This window comes from Nerophis lumbriciformis, linkage group LG05, assembly GCF_033978685.3.
Source record: "Nerophis lumbriciformis linkage group LG05, RoL_Nlum_v2.1, whole genome shotgun sequence".
Lineage (NCBI taxonomy): Eukaryota > Metazoa > Chordata > Actinopteri > Syngnathiformes > Syngnathidae > Nerophis > Nerophis lumbriciformis.
Genome location: NC_084552.2, coordinates 58,704,876 through 58,727,273, shown reverse-complemented (window position 1 = coordinate 58,727,273; position 22,398 = coordinate 58,704,876). Strand labels below are relative to the sequence as shown.

General features: G+C 37.9%; 1 protein-coding gene across 1 annotated transcript; it reads left to right on the top strand.

Moving 5' to 3' along the window:
• The first annotated feature begins 111 nt into the window (after positions 1–111).
• On the top strand, positions 112–20,854 carry alg12 (ALG12 alpha-1,6-mannosyltransferase). The gene is made up of 9 exons (XM_061959794.2): positions 112–292; positions 5,790–5,922; positions 9,387–9,560; positions 9,627–9,821; positions 11,896–12,000; positions 12,081–12,303; positions 19,790–19,959; positions 20,024–20,099; positions 20,187–20,854. Exons 1-9 carry the CDS (start codon positions 134–136, stop codon positions 20,431–20,433), a joined length of 1,482 nt encoding a protein of 493 aa, XP_061815778.2. The 5' UTR covers positions 112–133; the 3' UTR covers positions 20,434–20,854.
• The last annotated feature ends 1,544 nt before the right edge of the window (positions 20,855–22,398 follow it).

Genomic DNA, 22,398 nt, shown 5'->3' with positions numbered 1-22,398 from the left:
TGTAAATAAATGATTATATTAAAAATATCAATTTTATTTAAACTATTTAAAAATATTTTAATATTGGCTCCATACACGTGTTGTCGGCTCATATCCGGTCCGTACCGGAAGTAGAAACAAACCGTCCGCTGTCATGGCGGTAAAGGGGAATGTTTTGTATCTTTCCCTGCTGTTATTACTTATATGTGTGGCTTTTTTACACTTAATTATATGTCCCTTCACAAAAGTGGAAGAAAGCTTTAACCTGCAAGCGGCCCACGATCTTCTATATCACAGATTTGACTTTGACAAGGTAAGCATCATCATATGTTGTCGAGAAGGAAGTATAACAAGTCACTTGACAACATTGCCGACATTTTTTTTTTTGGCGTTTTCTTTGCTCATTTTGGTTTCTGTTACTAAATATGGAAAAACACGTATTCATCTTTATATTGGGAGACAATGCACATCAATGGACATAACAGCAAGGGCTACTTTCAAGCTGCAGCCCCCTGCATGTTGATGGCACATACACAGAGGTCCATTAAAAAAAAGATACACAAGCAGAGGTGGGTAGAGTAGCCAGAAATTGTACTCAAGTAAGAGTACTGATACTTTAGAGATTTATTACTCAAGTAAAAGTAAGGAGTAGTCACCCAAATATTTACTTGAGTAAAAGTAAAAAGTATGTTGTGAAAAAACTACTCAAGTACTGAGTAACTGATGAGTAACATATACACACACACACACATATATATATATATATATATATATATATATATATATATATATATATATATATATATATATATATATATATATATACATTGATATATACAGTATATAATTTATATGTATTTATTTTGCTGTTTTTGTTTACATGTTAAAGATGTTTTAATGAATATACATGCATGTTTAACATATAGATTCCTTTCTTTCATGAAGACAAGAATATAAGTTGGTGTATTACCTGATTCTGATGACTTGCATTGATTGTAATCAGACAGTAGTGATGATAACGGCCACGTTTTCAAATGGAGGAGAAGAAAAGTTCCTCCTTTCTGTCTAATACCACATGAAAGTGGTGGGTTTTTGGCATCTTATTTGTACAGCTTCCATATTCGTTTTTATACACTTTACAAGAAATACATTGGCGTCAAACTCCTTAGCTTGCTAGCTTGTTTGCGCTGGCTTTCGGAGACTCTTGTTTTGAAAGCGCAGGCGCGATGGAGCGGCACTTTTATTGTGAAGACAGGAACTGTGCAGTCAGTCTTTAGGCTTTTGACGGGATGTACGGTTGAAATAAAACAGTATCTTTTTTCCTTCACACTTTTGATTGATTGATTGGAACTTTTATTAGTAGATTGCACAGTACAGTACATATTCCGTACAATTGACCACTAAATGGTAACACCCCAATAAGTTTTTACACTTGTTTAAGTCAGGTCATGTGATCACCTGGCTCTGTTTGGTTGGTCCAACGTCACTAGTGACTACATCTGATTGGTGGAACGAAGTGAAACGTCACCAGTAAGGCAGGCACTTTGAAGGTCTGTCTGACAGACCAAAACAAACAAAGCGTGCATTAACAGATCGATAAAAATTAGTAGCGAGTAGCGAGCTGAATGTAGATAAAAGTAGCGGAGTAAAAGTAGCGTTCCTTCTCTATAAATATACTTAAGTAAAAGTAAAAGTATGTTGCATTAAAACTACTCTTAGAAGTACAATTTATCCCAAAAGTTACTCAAGTAGATGTAACGGAGTAAATGTAGCGCGTTACTACCCACCTCTGTACACAAGTATACAAAAGCTAAGTATCAAATTAATAAGAAAATGGAGATAAATAACAATAGGTTGCTGCGTTACCTCAGCTTTAAAAACAAAATGTGAAAAGTGGCCTAGTGGTTAGAGTGTCCGCCCTGAGATCGGTAAGTTGTGAGTTCAAACCCCGGCCGAGTCATACCAAAGACTATAAAAATGGGACCTATTACCTCCCTGCTTGGCACTCAGCATCAGGGGTTGGAATTGGGGGTTAAATCACCAAAATTATTCCTGGGCGTGACACCGCTGCGGCCCACTGCTCCCCTCACCTCCCAGGGGGTGATAAAGGGGATGGGTCAAATGCAGAGGACACATTTCACCACACCTAGTGTGTGTGTGACAATCATTGCTACTTTAACTTTAACTTTAACTTGACCTAGTTAAAGTGCCGGTATTATTGTACATAGAGTTAGCATTAACAGGTGTGTTTACGCATAGAAAATTGCACTATAAAAGCATACATAAGTGCATCTATGTACGCAGTATTGCACAAGATATGCTTGCATAACCTTAAGTGTGTATTTTTGTGGATGGCTCAGGGCCACAACAACCAAGGAGCTTTGAAACTGAAGTTTAAAAGTGCACACATGGATATTTAATAAATGTGTGTGTGAATGGGTGAATGTGGAAATACTGTCAAAGCGCTTTGAGTACCTTGAAGGTAGAAAAGCGCTATACAAGTATAACCCATTTGACACCAACTTAGAAGTATGCTAACTTGTCTTGTTTTAGCATGCTAACTAGGGATGTCCCTATCCAGGTTTTTGCACTTCCGATCCGATACCGATATTGTTTTTGCATTTCTGATCCGATACCGATACTGACCGATACTGGCCTATCCGAGCATGTATTAAAGTTTAAAGTTATTTAGCCTACTTAGTTGTCAGAATCATTGTTAAAAAGGGTTTTAGTACTCTTGATAACAACTAGCCAGCTGAATTAGGGGAGTTTGAATAATACACAATGGTTGGTAACAAGAAACTGACCTGTTTATTCAAGGATAAACACAAAATAGACAGGGGGTGATAAAGGGGGATGGGTCAAATGCAGAGGACACGTTTCACCACACCTAGTGTGTGTGTGACAATCATTGCTACTTTAACTTTAACTTTAACTTGACCTAGTTAAAGTGCGGGTATTATTGCACATAGAGTTAGCATTAACAGGTGTGTTTACGCATAGAAAATTGCACTATAAAAGCATACATAAGTGCATCTATGTACGCAGTATTGCACAAGATATGCTTGCATAACCTTAAGTGTGTATTTTTGTGGATGGCTCAGGGCCACAACAACCAAGGAGCTTTGAAACTGAAGTTTAAAAGTGCACACATGGATATTTAATACAACAAAAGTGAGTACAACGGTTGACTAGAAGAAAGTATCCTAATCAAAAAAACTAAGCTTACATAAATGTGCAAAACAAGAGTGGAGTAGGCTCCAGCCAACAGCAGTATTAGACTGTATTATGCTGATAGTATATATTTGTACCATGAATTGATTTACGTGAACCTCGACTTAAACAAGTTGAAAAAACGTTTTCGGGTGTTACCATTTAGTGGTCAATTGTACGGAATATGTACTGTACTGTGCAATCATAATTAAATTATCCCCTCAACTCCCCCCAAAATGGATTAACTCGCTGGAATAAAAAAGACAATATAACATACATCCATAAACGTGTACGCATGTGAAAAAGTGCAATATTTTTATCTCTGTACATTAACCTATTTATTTATTTATATATTCACCTTATTGCTTTTTTATCCTGCACTACCATGAGCTTATGTAACGAAATTTCGTTCTTATCTGTACTGTAAAGTTCAAATTTGAATGACAATAAAAAGTAAGTCCAAGTCTAATCTACTAATAAAATTTTCAATCAATCAATCAAAGCAAAGCAGACTCAAGCCGAGCGGAGTCGTGGCGTTTGCAGCTGATTGGCCCAAATCAGATGCAGTTGAGAGATCTGCAAACACACACAAGGGAGAGAGGGAGATTGATTGATTTATTGAAACTTTTATTAGTAGATTGCACAGTACAGTACATATTCCGTACAATTGACCACTAAATGGTAACACCCGAATAAGTTTTTCAACTTGTTTAAGTCGGGGTCCACGTTAATCAATTCATGGTAATGAATGAGACAATGCAGGCCTCCACTCTAAGCCCATTCCCACAAGACTCCCAAAAAGCCAAAGCCGTAACAGTGAATGTTAGCATGCTAAAATGCTAACCGTAACGTGCATCTGGTACTAAAATATATTACTCTGAGGCGCACATCTGAAAAATGTGTTAAAAATGCTTAGCATGCATCAAGTACCAAAATATGACTGAGGTGTATACCTACAAGATTTGCTTAAAAAGCCAGCATACCTACGTTAGCATGCTAACGGGTAGCATTTGAATTTGAAGTGTAAACCTTCACAAAAGCTGGCATGCATTTATTAAAATGCTAACAATTGTGATGTGTGTTGTTAAAAAATAGCTTAGGGCCGCACTTTGGACACCTCTGTTTTAAAAGGCCTGGCCAATATTTGATAAGTCAGTTAATTGAACGATATGTTAAAATTAAGTCAGCAAATTTTTTCCAGTGTCAAAAACCGCCATATGCATGCGTTGTTACAAGCTACAAGAGGCGGAGCGGTCACTGTTTGCAGCAGCTACGGGTGTTTGTACTACATGCACATAAACGGTAATAATGATAACTGCTGTGAAACTCACGACGGTCTGTATTACCATCCATCCATCCATTTTCTACCGCTTGTCCCTTTTGTAGTCTCGGGGGGTGCTGGAGCCTAACTCAGCTGCATTCGGGTAGAAGGCAGGGTACACCCTTATCAAGTTAAAATGATCATAACATTGTGAATGATAACTACACTTTGATAAGCTTACGGTATAGAATAGAAAGTACTTTATTGATACCTGGGGGAAATTCAGCACCACAGTTCGCTCACAATAGACAATAATAATAATAAATAATATAATATATGAATAATATAAATTTATTCTACATATAATCTACATTTAAGTGCAGTCAAGGAACATATGCATTATACAGTCTGATGGCTGTCGGTATGAAGGACCTCCTGTGTCGTTCCTTCCGTGTTGCATTTTGGGAGTCTGAGCCTTCCACTGAACGTGCTCATTCTCCCCGCAAGGTCCGAGTGTAGTGGGTGGGAGGTGTTGTCCATAATGGCTAGGAGTTTTGCTAGACTTCTCCTCTCTGACACCACTGCCAGAGAGTCTAGCTCCACTCCCACCACGTTACTGGCCTTCTCTACCAACTTGTCCAGTCTGTTTGCGTCCCTCGCTCTCAGCCCGCTGCCCCAGCAGGCCACGGCGTACAAGAAGGCGCCCGCCACCACCGACTCGTAGAACATCTTCAACATCTTTGTGCAGACGTTGAAGGATCCTAGCCTCCTGAGGAGGTAGAGGCGGCTCTGTCCCTTCTTGTAGAGTGCCTCAGTGTGTTTTGACTAGGGCTGCAACTAACGATTAATTTGATAATCGATAAATCTGTCGATTATTACTTCGATTAATCGATTAATAATCGGATAAAAGAAACAAACTACATTTCTATCCTTTCCGGTATTTTATTGAAAAAAAACAGCATACCGGCACCATACTTATTTTGATTATTGTTTCTCAGCTGTTTGTACATGTTGCAGTTTATAAATAAAGGTTTATTTAAAAAAATTTAAAAAAGCCTCTGTGCATGCGCATAGCATAGATCCAACGAATCGATGACTAAATTAATCGCCAACTATTTTTATAATCGAATTTCGGGCCACTTAAATGATATGGTATGCCACATAAAATGCTGTGACAAACCACACAAAATGATGTGGCGGGCTACAAAATAATGTAGAAGACCGCATAAAATGACATAACGATGTGGCGGGCTATGTTAAAAGAATGGTGGGCTTGAGTTTCACACCTGTACTGTAAGGTATTTTGTTAACCCTGTATTGCATTCATGTCTTTCAGTTTGACCATCATGAGTTCCCTGGTGTGGTGCCCCGAACCTTCATCGGCCCCCTCTTTGTCTCCACCCTCTGCTCCCCCGTAGTCTTACTGTCGTCTCTGCTGGACACACCCAAATTCTACAGCCAGCTTATGGGTAAAATCCGTAGACGCAGGAACCTTTTTACACGGTTTACTGCTTGCTTGCAGTAAGCTCAGTCCAGTGGCATTGTGGGACTTTTAAATTTCAGGTGTTCAGCGTAGGGACAGACAGCAAAGAAGGACAGAGAGCCATATTAGCCACACCCAAAATTCACAGACACTTTGCGTTTGTCCATGTCTTCAGATCATAAAAGAAGTACAGTGACTCACGATTGCCCCAACGTACGATTATTTTGAGGTGCGAGTTGTCTCTCGGCTTTTTGTCACGCCATTATGTTGCGAGCAATATGTTAGTTGGGAGCCTCTCCACTGCTATTTGGCATTGTAAATATCAGAGTGAACCCGTAAGATCAACTCAAAACATCCGGTCTTATTTTTTAGCACATTCTTATAGCCAGAGATCGACATAACTCTTCTTCAACCATTGGTGCAGAGAAAGTGAGTGTATTGGAGAAGTAGAGCATGATAGATAGTACAAACTTTTGGATTTTAGAACCAAAGACCAAATATAAATATATATATTAACAGACAAGGTAAAGTCGATTTTATTTTTTATTCCTAATCATTGCAGGCTGTTAACGCTAAGGGATTTTGTGATTTCAAACTGAATGCACCAAAGGGTAAGTGACAGTGTGCGTGTCGGCAGGGTGGCTGAAAATGAGGACTGTTTCACTAGTTGTTTTGACTTTGTTATTAAATAGAAAGTTCATCCATCGTCCCCTCGTTATGTGTGTATGATATCCAATATGAGGGATGATCCGATCAGGGATTTAGGCGGCTGATTCCGATCGTCCTTGAGAGAGATCGGTCGATACCAATATCAATCACATGTACTAACTGTATGTTTTTCTATTTATTTATGGCGCTATTGACTAGAGGTGGGAATCTTTGGCCACCTCGCGATTCCATTAAAAATCGATTATTGATGCATCTTTAATTTATGTACATCGATGCAGATTTACAAATTTATTTTCGTTTCACTAAATACATATTTTTCACTTGCAACTTTTAAAAACAGTGCATTTGTAACAAGACATTAATTCCCATCACATTCATTAAATTCATGGAATTGTGTGCAAAACTGGAAAATAAGTGCCCTTTAATAATGGAGCTAGTCGGATCTCTCGGTGAGCTAGCTTGCTGCAGTCAGCCAAATTTTTGAACCGTCTGCATTATTTTTTTTACAAACTCGATGGAGTCCGTCTTGCAGTTTGACAACCACTGCTGTAGAAGTCCGCTCTCCAGAAGTCTCTCTCAATTTAAAGTAACGTCTCAAAGCTTCATGAGGCTAAAAGACTAGAAACCCAACAGAGGATGGAGCAAGTAGCCACAAGACAACTAATAATACTTGCAAAAACCAAGAAAGCAACAACCAGTAGGTCAGAAAACCAAGTAACAATCTGTGCCAAACAAAGGCAGCGCTCTGGTTAATTGGTCTCAAGTGTGGCTCTTGGCTCCGCCCCCTCATCAGGCCCAGTCAAAACATAAAAACAGGTGAAAACAAGTCAAAAGCCAAAAAAAAGAAAAATAGAAAAAACACAAAAACCCCCAAAAATCTCAACATAAAAGAAAGGGCTTTTTTTCTGAATTTCATAATTTTTTTTTTTATTTTTTTTTTATTTTTTTTTTTTATGAATTTATTAATCAATCAACAAAACAATACACAACAATGCAATCCAATTCCAAAACCAAACCCGTCCCAGCAACATTAAGAACAACAATAAACAGAGCAATTGAGGACACACAAATCCAAATGTAGTGAAACAAAAATGAACATTATCGACAACAGCATCAATATTAGTAACAATTTCAAAATAGCAGTGATTAAGAAACCCTCAATGATATCATCATTAAAAACATTAATAAAAAATAATTGAAAAAATTAGAAATGAACAATAGTGTCACAGTGGCTTACACTTGCATCACATCCCATAAGCCCGACAACACACCGCGTCCAACATTTTCCACAAAGATATAATAAGTCATATTTTGGTTCATTTATTAGTTGAAACAAATTTAAATAATGGATCCCATATTCCAATATATGATTCATTATTATCTAAACTAAATGCAGTTTGTTGTACTGATATCATCTCCATAGCTTGTGAGTACCAGTCAGTATGAGTTGGACTATCAACAGCTATCCATTTTTTAAATATTACCCTTTTTGTTATTATGCATATTGAAAGAAAAGCATTTTTACTCTTTGATGACACGTTACTAAATTGATGTAGATCCCCAAGAATACAAGTTTGCAGAATTTCATAATTCTGATAAATAAAAATCAAATGTCCACTGCAGACTTTCAGGAATATACAGCAAAATAATATTATTGAAGGAAGAAGACCGCTCCCAGAGATCCTTGGATTTTTGGTAACCTGGTCCCCAAACAATTGAGTTAAATATCCCGACTGTGAATTATTATACTACTGAAGTTGTTTGTAGTACATTCTACTGTATTGTTTTCAATACTGTATGTCTTACCTAAAAGTTCGTTTTTATTTTTAAAAAAATTGTGTTGTTGATTTTAATTCATTTCAATGGCTGATGTTGTTTTGAGATACAAGTGTTTTGGAGTTATTAGACAGAACCAATTGAGGTACCACTTTACATACATTAGCTGCGTCTCGATACAACTTTTTCACTTATATCTAGGATTTTTTTTAATTTTTTTTTTTTTAATAGTACATCCTTTTATTATTATGTAGTGTGGAATGCTACAAAAGGCTTGAACAAGTGAAATCACTCCGGAAACAATATAAAATCAACCATCCTTCTTTTGGGGTGGAAATTTGTTAATTGGCGACACGGAGTGGTCACAACAATTTATTAAACTATGCTCATGACACTGTGTTTAATGATGCAGACACGTTTGTTACTGGGTACTTTCTAATACGCTTCTGTTTTGGATACTTTGTATTTGCAAGTGATATGCAACTAAAATAATTTGATACTTTAATATTGACAAATGTGCTGTTTTAGAATGCAATATTGTTCAATTAAGGACACTTATCACACATGTCTAAATATGTATGCTATTGTTTGCTTAGCTGTTGTGTAGCTGCAAAGCTCTTAGTAGGCTATAGCCGAGCATGTTTACCTTTTTGTAAATGACTAAAACAGAAGAAAAGACCAATCATGTGTGCTCATTGGAGGACATTTAGATGTTAACTTGCACACGTAAACACGCTGTAAACCTGCCGGTTTTCAACATTTTACACGCAAACCAATATCATTCGATACTTGTTTGTTTTTTTTTGGGCTGAAATCGAATGAGGACACTCCTAGAAAATAAAATATGACAGCAGTTTCACAATGTTTTGCAGTGTTGTTCATTTCTGACATTTCTATCGCAAGCTCTTCACGAATGTGTCAGGTTTTCCAAAATGAGTGGTAAAATCTCCCCGAGTCGTCACAACCGAATGCTAAAATCCAATGTTTCTTATTTGTTGTGTTCAGTCCGAGCCGCCTTGGGAGTGTTCGTCATCGGTGCGTTATGGCATATGCAGCGAGAGGCGAGGAGGCAGTTCGGCTCGACGGTGGCGATCCTTTTCTGCCTGACGTGTGCGTCGCAGTTCCACCTGATGTTCTACAGCACCAGGACACTTCCTAATGTGTTTGCGTTACCGCTAGGTAAGACACATCCGAGACATTATATGGGTCTTCTTTTTAAACACACTCTTCATTTTGTCTTCCAAGCTCTAATCGCATTCACGTCTTGGATGGCTCAAAAATACGGCAGCTTTATCGTCTCCTCTGCCTTCGTCATCATCGTGTTCCGGAGCGAGCTCTGCATCTTCCTGGGTCTCATGTTGCTAATGTCGCTCCAGAGTAGGAAACTGGCTTTCTTACCACTTCTCCGCTATGCTGTTCCTGCTGGATTGCTATCATTAGGTAAGTGATAGAGATTTGACGTTCGCAAACGACTGCACTCTTTTGAACGACTCTTTCAGTGAACGGTAAGAACCGATTCATAGTTGCGAGCAGTTCGATTGGGATCTGTTTTTATGCACACACAGATGCAGTATTTGCCATTTTTATTCTAGTTGTATTTATACTTTTTAAGTACATATATACATTTTATTCTTACTTATTTGTGTGCTTTTTTTTGTATTGTTAAAATGCTCTTTTGCTAAGTTTTTTAAGTGAGGCAAAATTCAAAATGGCAATGTCACTGGCAAAGCACAAGGATATGCTAATTAATGGAATGTTTACGATAAAAACACAGCAAAAAAAAACATAGTCAATACTTCATATAATTAGCACCAATAGAGTATTGGTATCGGCTGGGAACATCTCTGCGCTGCTGACCCGTCTCCGCTCGGGATGGTGTCCTGCTGGCCCCACTATGGACTGGACTCTTACTATTATGTTGGATCCACTATGGACTGGACTCTCACAATATTATGTCAGACCCACTCGACATCCATTGCATTCGGTCTACCCTAGAGGGGGAGGGGTTAACCACATATGCGGTCCTCTCCAAGGTTTCTCATAGTCATTCACATCGACGTCCCACTGGGGTGAGTTTTTCCTTGCCCTTATGTGGGCTTTGTACCGAGGATGTCGTTGTGGCTTGTGCAGCCCTTTGAGACACTTGTGATTTAGGGCTATATAAATAAACATTGATTGATTGATTGAGTATTACTGGTGTCATTTAAAATATTTGGATCCAAATCGTATAACTGCTGCCAGTAATTGTGTCCTTGATATAAGAAAAATTATAATAATCATAACAAAGTATGAAAAAGGGGGAATTTATGTATATGTATATATATATATATATATATATATATATATATATATATATATATATATATATATATATATATATATTTTACCTTCTTTTTTTTTTACACAAAAAATACATTAAAAAACCTATGTATGTCTGAATATATGCATGTCTATATATATTTTGAACCTTTTTTTTAGACAAAACATAAACAGTTAAAAATATGTGTGCGCGCATGTGTATATAAATGTGTGTATGTATAATTTTATACAGATGTATAATACATGTGTGTATGTTTGTATGTATATATACTAGGGGTGTGGGAAAAAATCGATTCGAATTCGAATCGCGATTCTCACGTTGTGCGATTCAGAATCGATTCTCATTTTTAAAAAATCAATTTTTTATTTTTTTATTTTAAAAAACTTTTTTTTTTTTTATTAATCAATCCAACAAAACAATACACAGCAATACCATAACAATGCAATCCAATTCCAAAACCAAACCCCGACCCATCAACACTCAGAACTGCAATAAACAGAGCAATTGAGAGGAGACACAAACACGACACAGAACAAACCAAAAGTAGTGAAACAAAAATTAATATTATCAACAACAGTATCAATATTAGTTACAATTTCAACATAGCAGTGATTAAAAATCCCTCATTGACATTATCATTAGAAATTTATAAAAAAAAATAAAAAATAAAATAAAAATAGTGTCACAGTGGCTTACACTTGCATCGCATCTCATAAGCTTGACAACACACTGTGTCCAATATTTTCACAAAGATAAAATAAGTCACATTTTTGGTTCATTTAATAGTTAAAACAAATTTACATTATTGCAATCAGTTGAATAAACATTGTCCTTTACAATTATAAAAGCTTTTTTACAAAAATCTACTACTCTGCTTGCATGTCAGCAGACTGGGGTAGATCCTGCTGAAATCCTATGTATTGAATGAATAGAGAATCCTTTTGAATCGGGAAAAAAATCGTTTTTGAATCGAGGATCGTGTTGAATTGAAAAAAAAAATTTGATTTTGAATCGAATCGTGACCCCAAGAATCGATATTGAATCGTGGGACACCCAAAGATTCACAGCCCTAATATATAATGTATATATATATATATGTGTGTGTGTGTGTGTATATATATATATATATATGAAAACATCACTCATAAGTGAGTAACATAGTTAGGCCGCTTTTAATTTTTGTGTGTTTTGCAGCTCTAACAGTGGCCATTGACACTTTCCTTTGGAGGAAACTTTTGTGGCCAGAAGGTGCAGTTTTATGGTTCAATGTCTTTCTCAACAAAAGTTCCAACTGGGGAATATCCTTTAAGACACTAATTGTTACAAGTTTTTCTAAGTTCCCAATCCCTCAATACGTCCTTGACTTGCTTTTCAGTAAACCTCCCCCTTTCTCTGGTATTTCTACTCCGCATTACCCCGTGCCTCCGGATACACGCTGCTGTTCGTTCCGCTCGGCCTCCTGGATCGGAGGATGAGGGTCCTGCTGCTGCCCACTGTCGCCTTTATCCTCATCTACTCGCTGTTGCCACATAAAGAGCTGCGCTTTATCCTCTATACTTTCCCTGTCTTCAATTTGGTGGCTTCCCGAGGATGCTCCTTTATGTAAGTCCACTTGTAAAAACATTAGCTTATGACTCAAATGCCTATGATTGTTTTTATTTGCTGTGCTTGTCGTCGGGCTGCAAAGATTCATCAATTAACCAGATTCGAAAAAAAGCTTAGATTTATATTCTGTTGCTTTGATTTATCATTTAATGAATGCAACCAATACAAATGTATAAAATTCTGTACTGCATCAAAGAAGGTAAAACAAGTTGAATATAAGGTAAACAACGGTAAAAGGTAAATAGAAGGTAAAATAAGGTAAAAAAAGAAAGTAATAGAAGTGAATTAAAGGCATACTTGCCAACCCTCCCGAATTTTCTGGGAGACTCCCGAAATTCAGCGCCTCTCCCCAAAACCTCCCGGGACAAATATTCTCCCGAAAATCTCCCGATTTTCAGCCGGAGCTGGAAGCCACGCCCCCTCCAGCTCCATGCGGACCTGAGTGAGGACAGCCTTTTTTCATGACGGGAGGACAACAGGGTGACAAGAACTAAATCATCCAGACTAGAGATAAATTGTATTATTATGTTTATTTTACCTAAAAATAAATATATTTATTAATTTAAAAAATAATAATAATAAATAAATTTTTACTATATTTTGCTAAAAACATCAAAATTAATTGTATTTTTATTTGTATTTTTTTGTGACTCCTTATTACATCCAGCCATAGAATTATACATTAAAATAAACATATTTGAAATAATTGATTTTAAATCATCATAATAATTCATTTAAAATGACCATAATTAATTATTAAAATAATTGCTTGTTTATCAACAACTTTAGCATTTTAAAACTCTCAGAAGCCAAGTTATGTTATATTCCTTAATATTTATTTATGCAAGTTTGAAGTATCAATTATCTAAACACAGTTTTGTTTGCATATTTTCAGGATGTAAATATCTATCTATATATATATATATATATATATATATATATATATATATATATATATATATATATATATATATATATATATATATATATATATATATATATATATATATATATGTATGAAATACTTGACTTGGTGAATTCTAGCTGTCAATATACTCCTCCCCTCTTAACCACGCCCCCAACAACGCCACGCCCCACCCCCGACCACGCCCCCACCCCCCACCTCCCGAAATCGGAGGTCTCAAGGTTGGCAAGTATGGTTAAAGGTGAAAAAAGAATGTGGGGGGAAAGGGTAAATAGAAGTTAAAATAAGGTATTAGTAAATAATTAAATAATAGGTAAAAGAAGATCAAGTTAACAGTAAATTAAGAAGTATATTAATAATAATTTTGACAAATTAATACAACTGGATGTACTGGTAAAATGTCACTGCATATGTCAGCAGCCATATTAGAAGCCTTTGTAATCAATTTTGGAATGCTTTCTTAAATCAATTACAAGGCAAATAATATATTGTGATATAAATTGTTATCCCGGATGCCATAATATATATCACAATATAGATTTTAAGCCACATCGACCATCCCCAATACATTGTTGAATATATATCTTGAGACAAACATCATCGCTGGAAAAAAAAAATTCTTAAACATTGTATAAATTCATCGATCACAACATTAGGTACACTTGCCTACTCTGTGCATGAAAAAAAGCTGCTTTCACCAGCATTTATCTCACTGCACGTCACACGTCGCATGCCACGATTATGTAAGAATAATGTTTTTTTCTTACCTGAACCAAGTAGAAAGAAAAAGGGATGTGCGGTTAAGGAATATTTGTTAGTTTAACTGTTATAAAGGTATTTTTTTTTTTTTTTTTTACATTTTATGAAGTAAATATCTTTACATTTGCACATTTCTGATCATATACAGTACAGGAAGCTGATATGAGGCTGTCACTTTAAACACTCCAATATATTTTTTTGTTTTCTATTCCTTTTCTCATCTTGTCCATAAGCAAATACAGTCCTTCGTTTATGGGTGTTAATTGGTTCCAAACATGACCGAGATAAATGGATTTGCACAAAGTAAGAATCATTCATTTTAAAGTATTTTCATAGCTAGAGCATTAAAAACCTATTTACGACTTTCCAAATATATTTTTAATCATTACCTGAGCCCTCTAGATGCGAGATAACAACCGTTAGTCACCTTTACGCTCTTTCAAACCCCAGCCGAGTCATACCAAAGACTATAAAAATGGGACCCATTACCTCCCTGCTTGACACTTAGCATCAAGGGTTGGAATTGGGGGTTTAATCACCAAAAATGATTCCCGGGCGTGGCCACCGCTGCTGCTCACTGCTCCCCTCCACTCCCAAGGGGTGATCAAGGGTGATGGGTCAAATGCAGAGAATAATTTTGCCACACCTAGTGTGTGTGTGACAATCATTGGTACTTTAACTTTAACTTTAATCCAATATAGCAATCCTGTCTGAATCTGAGTGTAACGCAGTGGTAAAATGTGATCGCAGTTGTGAATATTTAGACTACTGCAATTGGAGACCATCATTTCTTAAAGTGAATTAACATTTGTCAAAAAGTGCATGAATGCAAGTTTATTAAAATGCTGATAACTATTGCTAAAAATAATTTAAAAACATGTAATAAACCGATCCCAACCCACCGAACAGCCAATTTTGTCATCATTTAGTCTGAGTGTTAACCAATAGGATTAAGGGCCCTCCAAGCGTGGCTCGTGCCTGCTGTTAGAAGCCTGGGGACAACAGTTTCGTCAGTCGGCGCCGAGCATGAAAGAATTAGGCTGTGTGTTCCGAAGATTAGCGTGGTGATAGCAGAAGTGCATAGAAAACCCCCTGAAATTGGTAAGCTAAAACCAATTCCAACAAGTCAAACACTGTAAAATGCGACAATCCGTTGTTCATTTTAAAGATATCGAGATCTGAGGTTGTGTGCCGCTCGAGCTAGGAGCTGCAGGTGCGCACTGAGGCCTAGCGACAGGATTGGCTGTTGGGTGGGTCACACTGAATCACTTCCGGATCATTATATTACATGTTTTTAAAACGATTTTAGCAATACTTATCAGCATATAACAAACTTGCATGTATGTATTTTTTGACAAATACTTAATCACTTTAAGAAATGATGGTCTCCAAGTGTAGTGTAATATTCCATCCATCCATTTTCTACCGCTTGTCCCTTTTGGGGTTGCGGGGGGTGCTGGAGCCTATCTCAGCTGCGTTCGGGCGGAAGGCGGGGTACACCCTGGACAAGTCGCCACCTCATCGCAGGGCCATAGTGTAATATTCCCAACTCCAAATAACGTTTTAACACAGGGGTATACGAGCCAATCAGTGGCCACAACACTAAACAGCGGGCCCTGATTGGTCTCCTCGTGGCCAATACTACTGTAGTATTGACATTTTTAGTTCATTTAGCCATTTTAATGCTATAAAATACCTAATTTAGGACCAAAGAAGAAGTAGAATATGCTTTAAAAAAACGAAGAAAAGTCCCTCAAAAGTGTGCGATGTGGTGAAACCGTAATATTTGCGAGGGATGACTGTAGCTTCTGTCTGCTTTGTCTATACCAGTGATTCTCAAACTAGTGGTACATCAGAGAATCACTTCATTAAATATTTTATGTGCAATTAATTGTATTTGATTCATTATTAAAGTGCAGAGTTGTTAACCTGACTCTCACCAGACCCTTGTAGTTCGCTGAGCTCCACACAAGGATCTGGGACTTCTCAATAGGAGATGTATTTCAGAAGGCTGGGCCTTGTAAACGAATCATTGTATGTGATTGGATAAACCACTTGTCCGTTATCTTGAATGACGTGCTACTTCAACCACTCACATCGAAATCAACCCGTGACGCTGATGAGAGCGACGCTGGGAAATCCAAAACAGAACAGCCGACATATTGGATAACGACTAGGGATGTCTGATAATGGCTTTTTGCCGATATTCCGATATTGTCCAACTCTTTAATTACCGATACCGATATCAACCGATACTGATATATACAGTCGTGGAATTAACACATTATTATGCCTAATTTTGACAACCAGGTACCGTATTTTTCGGAGTATAAGTCGCACCGGAGTATAAGTCGCACCTGCCAAAAATGCATAATAAAGAAGGAAAAAACATATATAAGTTGCACTGGAGCTATGAAAAAAACTGCGACTTATAGTCTGAAAAATAGGGTATGTGAAGATAAGGTCCTTTAAAAAAAAAATAAGATAAATAAATTAAAAACATTTTCTTGAATAAAAAAGAAAGTAAAACAATATAAAAACAGTTACATAGAAACTAGTAAAATAATGAAAATGAGTAAAATTAACTGTTAAAGGTTAGTACTATTAGTGGACCAGCAGCACGCACAATCATGTGTGCTTACGGACTGTATCCCTTGCAGACTGTATTGATATATATTGATATATAATGTAGGAACCACAATATTAATAACAGAAAGAAACAACCCTTTTGCGTGAATGAGTGTAAATGGGGGAGGAAGGTTTTTTGGGTTGGTGCACTAATTGTAAGTGCATCTTGTGTTTTTTATGTTGATTTAATTAAAAAAACAACAACAACAAAAAAAAACGATACCGATAATTTGAAAAATGATACCGATAATTTCCGATATTGCATTTTAAAGCATTTATCGGCCGATATTATCGGACATCTCCCTAATAACAACAGAGTGAAAAGTTAGAGAACTTTTACTGAAACAATGCAGCAATGTCAGCAGACAATCGATGTCGTTTCTGCAAAGAAAATATGCAAGTAAAAGGCTTCATTGGGAACAGCAAAAAAATATTTCACAAAGTCGCCAACGAAAAAAAAGCATGGACGAACGTCTAACAGAACTCGGTTTGAAATTGTTGAACGTTCGGGAGAGGCCGTGTCGAATATGCTTACGGTGCTTTCGCTGGGTAGGGAAACTCGAAGACACTCTTTTAAAAGATGGCAAAAAACTGAAGAGGAACCGAGTTCTGAACGGTCATCTCCTTCGGCGACTGCGACATCGGAGAGTGCAAAGGTGTCTGTCGCACATACCGTATTTTTCGGACCATAAGTCGCAGTTTTTTTTCATAGTTTGGCCGGAGGTGCGACTTATACTCAGGAGCGACTTATGTGTGAAATTATTAACACATTACCGTAAAATATCAAATAATATTATTTATCTCATTTACGTAAGAGACTAGACGTATAAGATTTCATGGGATTTAGCGATTAGGAGTGACAGATTGTATAGCATGTTCTATATGTTATAGTTATTTGAATGACTCTTACCATAATATGTTACGTTAACATACCAGTTGGTTATTTATGCCTCATATAACGTACACTTATTCAGCCTGTTGTTCACTATTCTTTATTTATTTTAAAATGCCTTTCAAATGTCTATTCTTGGGGTTTGCTTTTATCAAATACATTTCCCCAAAAAATGCGACTTATACTCCAGTGTGACTTCTTTATTATGCATTTTCGGCCGGTGCGATTTATACTCCGGAGCGACTTATACTCCAAAAAATACGATAAACGCATACTTGCCAACCCTCCCGGATTTTCCGGGAGACTCCCAAAATTCAGCGCCTCTCCCGAAAACCTCCCGGGACAAATTTTCTCCCGAAAATCTCCCGAAATTCAGGCGGAGCTGGAGGCCACGCCCCCTCCAGCTCCATGCAGACCTTAGTCCGCTTACCCACGATATAAACAGTGTTCCTGCCCAATCACATTATAACTGTAGAATGATGGAGGGCGAGTTCTTGGTTTCTTATGTGGGTTTATTGTTAGGCAGTTTCATTAACGTCCTCCCAGCGCGGTAACAACACACAACAACAGCAGACACGTTTTTGTCTACCTTAAAGCAGTTCGTCTGCCGTAAACAGCAATGTTGTGACACTCTTAAACAGGACAATACTGCCATCTATAACATCAATAACATATACGGCTTTTAGAGAGTGCAGTGCACAACTGCGCACACAACAAGGAGACGAAGCAGAAGAACGAGGAAGATACAGCCATGGCGACGCCGACTACGAGTAAGATGAAGAAATACGCTTTGTTGCACCTTTCCTGCCTGAGTCCGGCGATTAGTTGCAAATCTTGCTTTATTGATTGCTTGCACACAGCCAATCCAACACAAAACAAACTAGTCCCCGCCCGCACTCACGCTACCGCTCCCTCTCTTCTCTCGCCCACACACTCACTGACGTCACTCACCTCACATGCTCACCTATTAAAGGGCCACACACACACACACATACGCTACTCTCATAACAGCTTGTAAGTTCCAAGCCGCAGCTGCGATTGGACCTGGATAGCCTCCGGGAAGAAGTAGTGGACTACCAAGTGCTTGGCACTGAAGATCTTCCTCAGGAAGCAAAGATTGACCGGTTTTGGGCCATGCTAGGGAGAGATGGAAGATTCCAGTCTCTAATGCATTTGATGAAAGCACTTTTGTGCGTGCCACACATCAATGCATCATCAGAGAGGGTGTTCAGCATGGTTAGAAAAATAGTGACAGAGAATAGAACAAGGATGGACAATTCAACCCTTAACTCAACAATGAGTAGATGAGTGTTATGTGTGTGTATATGTGTAAATAAATGAACACTGAAATTCAAGTATTTATTTTATTTATATATACATATATATATATAATAAAATAAATATATATGTATATATATATATAGCTAGAATTCACTGAAAGTCAAGTATTTCTTATATATATATATATATATATATATATATGAAATACTTGACTCAGTGAATTCTAGCTGTTAATATACTCCTCCCCTCTTAACCACGCCCCTAACCACGCCCACGCCCCACCCCCGACCACGCCCACCCCACCCCCCACCTCCCGAAATCGGAGGTCTCAAGGTTGGCAAGTATGGATAAACGGGACAGGGTGCCGACTCCATCGAAATTGTGTCCCCATGCCCCGACACCTACTGCTCCCCCAGCTCCTAAACTACTGAATTAGTATTCGATAGATTCAACAAAACAGTTGCAGTAGCAGAATCAATGTCAGCACACGACTCCTCGCTGCGTGCCGCCATTGTTTGAATCAAACAGTCGCTTCGGCGCTGCGTCACATCTATGAAATCCTGCCCGGCGATCCTGATTGGTTCCTTATTTTTTGCTATCTTGAAGGAGTTTGCACTTCCCTCGAGCCCAGATCTTTGTGTGGAGCTCAGCGAACTACAAGGATCTGGCGGGAGTCAGGTTACAGAGTTGTATCTTCCTCTATTCAAACACAGTGTTACTGTTCAAACTGCATGTAATGTTACAGTGGCCAAAAAGGTTAAATATACTTGTTAAATTAAACCTGGCTACTACGCCACTGTATTTTCATTTTGGTGGTACTTTGAGAAGCAAGTGCGTTCTGAGGTGGTACTTTGTGAAAACAGTTTGAGAACCACTGATCTCGCCAACATAACAGTTATATGTCCGAAAAGAGGAAAGTCATCATAGTCCCTTTAAAAAATGTCAGCTTTTATAGAGGATTATAGCAATGTATGATATGTTTTGTATGCCTTCTTTAGTTTGTGCAACTACAACAAATCCTGGATGTATAAACTTGGATCAGCTGTGGTGATGGGTCATCTATTGATGAATGCCGCCTACTCCAGTATGTGTCTCTACATTTCCCACCACAATTACCCAGGGGGCCGAGGGATGCAGCAGCTGCACCGGCTGTTGCCCGCCACAGCAGGTAGTTTCGACTGACATGTCAACTATTATTGTGCGAACTCACAAAAAGTACGCCGTCTTTTCAGATGTATCTGTTCACATCGACACATACGCTGCTCAAACTGGAACATCTCGCTTCATGGAGGAGCATCCACACTGGAGGTCAGCCTTTTTTTTTTTTGTTTGGTGCGTATTTTAACAAGTGTCAAGACTTTATATGTTTTAATACCTTCAGTCTGTTCTTTGCAGATATGACAAACGGGAGGATTTGAACCTTACAAGTCCTGAAATGAAAACGTTCTCACACCTACTGATGGAGGCAAACGCCACAAAGATTGAAATGCTCCAAAACACCCACAGACCTCTGGTATTTATCGAAGGCTACAGCAGAATCGCTCTCGACATGTTTAGTTTCCCTCCTTTCAGTGTGAGACTGGAGAGGAAAAGCGTGCTCATGCAGAGGACCACGTTCCACGAGGCCAAGTTGTCGAATTAAATGGGCTGTTTGCAACTTGCAAACCAAAAAATATAACAAGATCATCGCCGGCTAGTTTATGTTACTATTAGTGGTTTAACAGAACATATAAACCGGTGTATACTAGGGATGTCCCGATCCAGAATTTTGCACTGCCGATCCGATACCGATATTGTTTTTGCACTTCCGATCCGATACCGATACTGACCGATACCGATACTGGCCTATCCGAGCATGTATTAAAGTTTAAAGTTATTTAGCCTACTTAGTTGTCAGAATCATGTTGAAAAGTGTTTTAGTACTCTTGATAACAACTAGCCAGCTGAATTAGGGGAGTTTGAATAATACACAATGGTTGGTAACAAGAAACTGACCTGTTTATTCAAGGATAAACACAAAATAGACAAAATTATACATGACAAACAGAAATGGCATCATTGAACTAGGGCTGGGCGATATGGCCTTTTTTTAATATTGCGATATTTTAAGGCCATATTGCGATACACAATATATATCTCGATATTTTGCCTTAGCCTTGAATGAACACTTGATGCATATAATCACAGCAGTATGATGATTCTATGTGTTTTGATTGATTGATTGAGACTTTTATTAGTAGGTTGCACAGTGAAGTACATATTCCGTACAATTGACCACTAAATGGTAACACCCCAATAAGTTTTTACACTTGTTTAAGTCGGGGTCCACTTAAATTGATTCATGATACAGATATATACTATCAGATATATACTATCATCATAATACAGTCATCACACAAGATAATCACATTGAATTATTTACATTATTTATAATCCAGGGTGTGGAGGGGGGCGCCGGATGTAAGTGTCAAAAAGACAGCCAAAAGAGTTTGATATGAGAATAAAACTTAAGTTAAAATATAGGGTAGAAATGCACCCATTTGCAGGAAATGTAGTCTTGATTTTCAAAATGTTCTTTCAAGGCTTGCATGTCTACATTAAAACATTCTTCTTCATACTGCATTAATATATGCTACTTTTAAACTTTCATGCAGAGAAGGAAATCACAACTAAAAAAATCACTAGTTTTTTCATACGGTGTTGATGTGGAAATTTTTGCCTCCGCATTTTGATGGTGTGGACGTGTGGCACCGATTGGAGATAAGCGTCTCGACAGACGTCACAATATTTTAACAATGATGACGAAAACTGTTTTCTCTGTCGTGTCCGTGTGTCGAAAATTGCTATGCGCTTATTTTTTTATTTGATTTTGTGCATGGCATATAATTGCTATGCGCAGAGGACGCTTGAGCAGTGCGCAATTACACATGCGCGCACCTTAGAGGGAACATTGCTCGCACGGCTGTGCTAGCACCACAGCTAACGTTAGCCATGCTGCTACCTCTCTGCTGGGAGAGGGCGTATACGTATGTGACGTATGACGTGACAGTATGTGACGTGTGTAAGAAGGTGCGCTTGCTGTCTGTGAGAGGGAGACACAGAAAAGAGTGAGAAGAGCCTGTCGTGTAATGCCAGCAGCTAAAAGCAACTGCGTGAGAATCCCCAGACCTGTGGATGTGTTGAAGGTGTGCTGGAAAATGCGGAACGGAAATTAGGGAGCAGCAGAAAAGTGGAATGTATTATTTAAATCGGTGCGTTGGAAAACACGGACCGGAGTTTGTTTTTTTTAAAACTGGATCTGGATCGGCATTTTCCCATGCCTTGCCGATACGCATTTTTTGGCAATTATCGGCGGCCGATCCGCTCCAAATATCGGATCGGGACATCCCTAGTGTATACATTTAAAATGTCTATATTTTTCACAATCACTCCTTTTTATCCAATTTTTAAAAAAAGGGTTTTCGCAGGTCATTAAATTAATTTTGTAAAAATTAAGGCCTTAAAGGCCATTAAAAAGCATTAAATACAATGTCACACAATTGCATTTGGCAACAAAACAGACAACAAAACAAACCACCCGACCCAGTTTTTCTAATTTGGGAACAAA